The following is a 6,000-nucleotide window of genomic DNA, read 5'->3' on the forward strand; positions in this document are numbered from 1 at the left end:
CGGGCAGGCGGCGGGGACCCCGGGTTACCGCCGGCAAGCCGGCGGGGACCCGGGGAAACGTTTGGAAGCGCCGTCGGAAGGGGGCGCGCGCGCCTCTCGTGCGCGCGCGCCCCCTTCTCACGATCGCCATGGCGCTGGCGGGGGATGGCGGCTGGCGACGCCAGCGCCATCCCCTGCAAGGATGGGAACAGACCCATCTGTAAATAGCCTTTTATATGAAAGATTTTCGGCAAAGTCTTTCGCCTCCTGAACATCTCTTGCTCTTTTGGGAAAGTAGCTCAGTGTGTATGCACTATTTTGGTGACAGATATATTTATCAAATATTTTGGCAAAGTCTTTTGAAATGAAAATCTTCCAAGTGTGTATGGGCCTTTACTGCCGTTTATTAATCTTTTATTGTTCTAAACATTTATACATTTTCTAAAGCTTTTAAAAATGAAGAGGTGGTGTTGCCCATAACAGCAGCAGATTCTACCTATCATTTTCTAGGATACAGCAGAAAAATGCTAAACCTAGTCTGGTTGCAATGGGCAATATCCCCTATTTTTCATTTTTATAAGCTTTACTCCAATGAGTTTGTTAGGGTTGTCTGAGCTGTGCTTGTCTCATTGCAGAGTTTAAGTATCATAATAAAGTTTGCAACATTACAATCAATGTTGTCTCACAAATAGTCTGGCAATCTTGTTTCCTTACCTAAATAGAGCAAGAGATTAATCACTGATTACTCATAGGGCCTTATTCTAGTTCACTCTTTCTGACAAAATCCTTCTTAGATGGACAAAACCATGTGCACTGCAGGGGGCAGATGTAAAATGTGCAGAGAGAATTATATTTGGGTGAGTTATTTTGTTTCTGTGCAGGGTAAATACTGGCTGCTTTATTTTTACACTGAGTTATAGATCTCATTTCGAAGAAAAACCCCACCCAAATCTAATTCTATCTGCACAAGTAACATCTGCCCCACCTGCAGTGCACATGGTTTTGTCCATCTAAGAAGGATTTTGTCAGAGTGAACTAGAATAAGGCCCTTTGTATCAAAATGTACTTATCTAGATATAGATGAAATCGCTATCATCAAGAAATACAACGCTTGGTTCTAGCTACATATTTACTTAGGTATTAATATTGTAAGGTATAACAAGTGCTCAGTGAATATAAATGACTGCATTGCTTCACCCAGTAATTTATGTTCTCTAGTCTAGCTGTGTACTTGGTAAGGCACACATGTAAATCTAGTCTAATAAGTTATTTCCATCAGATAAGTTTTACTAGAACTACAGCCACATTCTGTTTTTTATTTTATTTTTAGTTATAAAAAGTATACACAATAAATGAGTCTAAAAAAACACTATTAATCAAGTATACCACTAAAATATTACTTTAAGTGCTCAGTTGCCAAATATACATTAATGCCTAAAAAAACTACATAGAAATTTCACATAACACTTTAATTTTATGCAGTTTTATAAAGAATTTTTTTTTCTTATATATCTACCGTGAGTAGTGAATTGCAATAATGCCAGTAATAAAAACCCTTACTAAACTGCTGCCAGATATAATTCTTAAAAAATGTAAATACTATAAACAGCCATCCTCGTTTGTGCTTTAACAAAATAGTGATATATTTGAACTATTGACATTGCAAACCTTAAAACGGCATTGTAGTTTTCAATTGAGTCACTGCATATGTCTGTGTGCATTTCCAAAATTATAAAGAATAGTCATTGGACATGGGTCATGAAAATGGTGGTTGCTTATATTTTTCACTTATATAGTTTTGTTATAACAGGAAGTCAAAGTAAATTCCAACTAAAATTCTGTGTAATCCTATAAATGTATTGGATGATCCTGTTACAGAGACCTTGAGGCAACTAATCATACTTGTCTACTCTCCTGGATCAACTGGGAGGCAGTCGAAAATGCCATTTTACCACAATTTTAATCCTTTTTCTCTAAATTTGATTTTCTATAAATTCTGTAGGCCCTTCAATGAAAGCAGTGCTGTAACAAGGCAGCGCTGCACCCAGTACCTACTCCTGTTGTATTTATGTCAGTTGTGCTAGTGTCTACAGGATGTCATTCCACACACACTGCAAGCCACAAGAGGTTCCCTACAGACAAAGATGTATGCTTTTTTTTTTTCCACAAGGCCATTTTGTCTGCTCTTCTTGTCAACAGACCCACATGAAACACTTACTGTTCTTTTGTAAGTTTTGTCATTCAGTCGTAAGTCCATCTTGCGTTTGCAAAAAAAAAATTCATGCACACAAAAACTGCAAGTTGTGGCTAAAAAAAGGCATGATGGTTCAGGACCCAGGACTTGGCAGCAAATCACAAAGTACTCCTTTAGAACTGGGGGCATTTACGGTATTCGTCCTGCATCATTGGAACCCGAAAAGCTACAGACTTTTAAACAGTCTGCAGCCATTGGGGGTGGTAATTGCTGTTTCACAAAGTGGATGCATGTTTCCTTTCTTTTTGTGGAGTGCCCAAGCCAGGATCTGCCTTCTTACAGACAATTCCTTGCTTCATGGTTGTAGCAGGTTACATAATCTCAACCAGCAGATGGAGGTGATCCTAGGACAGTGATGGATTACCTTGACACTCTAGCTTTTGAACTACACATCCCAGCATGCCCTCAGTTTCAGCATGGCCAAATAGTAAAACTGTAGCAGGGCATGCTGGAGTGTGTAGTTCAACAGCTGGATGCAGCACTGGATGCAGCACTGGAGCACAAATGCATGCAGGAGGCATCTCATCTTAAACTAGATTCCTGCTATATTAACATATCTGCAGTATGCATCATGCCTGCTTCCCTGTAAGAAGAAACAATGCACCTCCAACCACATCGGAATCAGGCTCAGAAATAAGGAACTGGGCAAAAAAAATTGATTTGCTATGATGAGATGAAATAAGAAAGATCTAAAAGTGGTTTTCAACATGTTAGATTGGTAATCCAAATGGACATGTATAAATCTCTAACACATTCAATCAGTATGCACAGAACTATCTATTATCTAATGTCATAATTCTAATATGATATAAATGTAATTGATTTCTTTTTAAAATTACATTTATTATTTTTATTTTTTATAATAGGTAATAATTGAAGTCACAGAAATGCTGCACAACGCCAGTCTACTTATTGATGACATTGAAGACAACTCCAAGCTTCGTCGAGGTTTCCCAGTTGCCCATAGCATTTATGGTGTTCCCTCTGTTATTAATTCAGCAAATTATGTTTATTTTCTGGGTTTGGAGAAAGTTTTAACTCTTAATCATCCAAATGCTGTCAATGTTTTTACCCAACAATTACTTGAGCTACACCATGGCCAAGGCTTAGACATCTACTGGAGAGATACATATACGTGTCCTACTGAAGCAGAATATAAAGCTATGGTCTTGCAGAAAACAGGAGGTCTTTTTGGACTAGCTGTTGGTCTCATGCAATTATTCTCATCATATGATAAAGACTTGAAGCCATTGTTAAACACTCTTGGACTGTTTTTTCAAATCAGAGATGATTATGCAAATTTAAACTCCAAAGAGTATAGTGAAAACAAAAGCTTTTGTGAAGATTTGACAGAAGGAAAGTTTTCATTTCCTATAATACATGCAATTTGGGCAAGACCTGAAAGTACTCAGGTGCAAAATATTTTGAGACAGAGGACAGAAAATGTAGACATTAAGAAATACTGTGTTCATTATCTTGAGAAGGTGGGCTCTTTTGAATATACGAAGCACACTTTAATTGAATTGGAAAATGAAGCTTACAACCTCATTGAATCTCTAGGAGGAAATCCTGAACTGATTTCTATAATTGACCACCTTAGCAAAATGTATAAAAGCCCATAATAATGCAATCTTTAATCTTTTGCTGATTATACTATGTGGGTTAATGGATTTTCTACTTTACTTTTTAATTAATATCAATTGTGCATTATAAAGTTCTGTAGTTTTTTGGACTTATTCACAAGCAAAGTTTCACCCAGAATAAATTGATGATTTCCTAGGTTTTCTCCTTTTAATTTCCAACTGAATCAATGTTGAGTAATTTATGGTAAAGTATTAAACATGGCGCAAATTATTTCAGACCTGGATAAAAACAACCTGCCCTCTAAATACAATGGTCATGCTCCATTTATATCAATAAACAATTTTTTCCTAAAACTATCCATAGATGACATGAAGTATTTTGAAACTGAATACCTCCTTCCGTAGAACCCTGTGCTGATCGCCACCAGTTAAAAGATCAGCCGGGCATTCACTGATTTATCTCCTTCCAGCAGCCCAGCCTTGCCAGCCCTCCACTCTGTAGGAATTCTTGTGAAGGAGGAGTAAATATCAGTTTCTAACTGATGGGCAGAACAAAGCTTGTCTACATAGATGTCAGGGATATTAGTGCAGTGTTTTGTGACGATGGCACTAAAAACTATATTCTGTTTTTGTTTGTATGGGGGGGGGGTATCTCTGGAGTATATGGAAATGGGAGTAGGTTAATATGTCTTAGAAGATTAAGATTACAAACTGAATAACAAAAAAATGACCATTAAATACCCAATAGAACTCCTTTTACATATAAAATAAAGTGCTTCATTTCATTTTTGCACTGCTTCTGTCAAATGAACCAGTTAAAGAATTGAAGATTCTAAATTAAAACCTAAACACATGCTGAATGCATACTTCTGACTTCTTCATTGAAAATCTAAATTAGTATAAATTATTATTATTATTATTATTATAAAACCAAACTAACCCTACTTAATTTTTTAATTGTTTTTAAAATAGATCTTGGTCAGGATGGCAAACTTTTTTTTTTATGAGGATATTTCAACTTCTAGTTTAATTATTTAAACAAACTGCCCAGATTTCATCCAATTTGATGATCCTGTTGCCCGCCATTCCTGCTAAGAGACCTTCATTATCTTTTACAGATTACAGCTACATTTACATTTTAAGTAGACATAAATTAGTTTGTTCGTTCATTTGTTCTTTCCTTCCTTCTCTACACATACATGAAATTTAGAAACTGATTCAAATATTTAGGACCCCAGAAATTCACAAATGAAGTGGCACGATTACAAAATATTTTTTTCAATTAACATTAACACATCTTTGGGCAAGATGTAATAGGATATGAGTAGTAAAGTTTAGCACTAAACTTACACATTTTACAACTCGCACAATTAATAGGCTGTGAGAACATGCATCGCATGTTACTCGCATTCTTTCTACATGCATCCAGATATTTTCCCATGGAAAACGTATAACTGTAAAAGGGTGCTAGTTGTATACTCGTACAGAAGTAGTAAAATGATAGACGCAACTTCTGATAGGTGCCTTTGACAGATATCTGCACAGATCAGTGCAATCTGTGCAGGCTTCTGTCTGAAGAAAGTTGAGTTTTTCTTTTAATGATTGTTAGGTAACTATTAAAAGCCTAAACAAATCTTTGAACTTGTCCTGGTTCAGAAAATAGAAGGAAAAATGTGTAGGGTCCCCCTTTTTATTTTTATTTTTTTAAGTAATGCCTTTATTAAAACACCATTCAATACATCAAAATATCAAAACACGTTTTGAAATTGCAGACCTCAGATATTCAAACAGTACAAGAATATTATTCGTGAGAATAAACAGTATATGTACATTCATTAAAGGATATTATATAAAAATTTCCACTTGTGGTTGTTTATATTTAGACAAATAGGTCTCGCAAAGTGTCCAGATTCCCAGATATCTCAGGGACCATATATAGGTTTTTACGGTTCCCTCAGTCAAACCCCCACTGTCTCAAAGAGCGCCGCTGGGGTCAGAAACCAACAAAAGGGTCCCCCACTCCTTGTAGCATGGTTATGAGACCATGTCAATAGGTGGATCCCCAGCAATTGATCTCACAATATACCGTAGAGTGTGTTTTTAAAGGAGTTGTGTAGCTTCACTCTTATCTCGAGAGACAATATTGTAATATAGCTCTCCCATGTATTGAAGAATTTTGCTACT

At 36.4% G+C, this 6,000-nt stretch overlaps 1 protein-coding gene across 2 annotated transcripts in view; it reads left to right on the plus strand.

Moving 5' to 3' along the window:
* The window catches only part of GGPS1 (geranylgeranyl diphosphate synthase 1), a 50,528-nt gene extending 44,854 nt beyond the window's left edge, over positions 1-5,674 (plus strand). For both annotated transcript variants that reach the window (XM_083176450.1, XM_083176449.1), the window contains one exon: positions 3,100-5,674. In XM_083176450.1, coding sequence (XP_083032576.1) covers positions 3,121-3,855 — 735 coding nt within the window. In that variant the 5' untranslated portion in view covers positions 3,100-3,120 and the 3' untranslated portion in view covers positions 3,856-5,674. The remainder of the gene's footprint in view (positions 1-3,099) is intronic.
* The last annotated feature ends 326 nt before the right edge of the window (positions 5,675-6,000 follow it).

Source organism: Crinia signifera, chromosome 3, assembly GCF_055691185.1.
Source record: "Crinia signifera chromosome 3, ASM5569118v1, whole genome shotgun sequence".
NCBI lineage: Eukaryota > Metazoa > Chordata > Amphibia > Anura > Myobatrachidae > Crinia > Crinia signifera.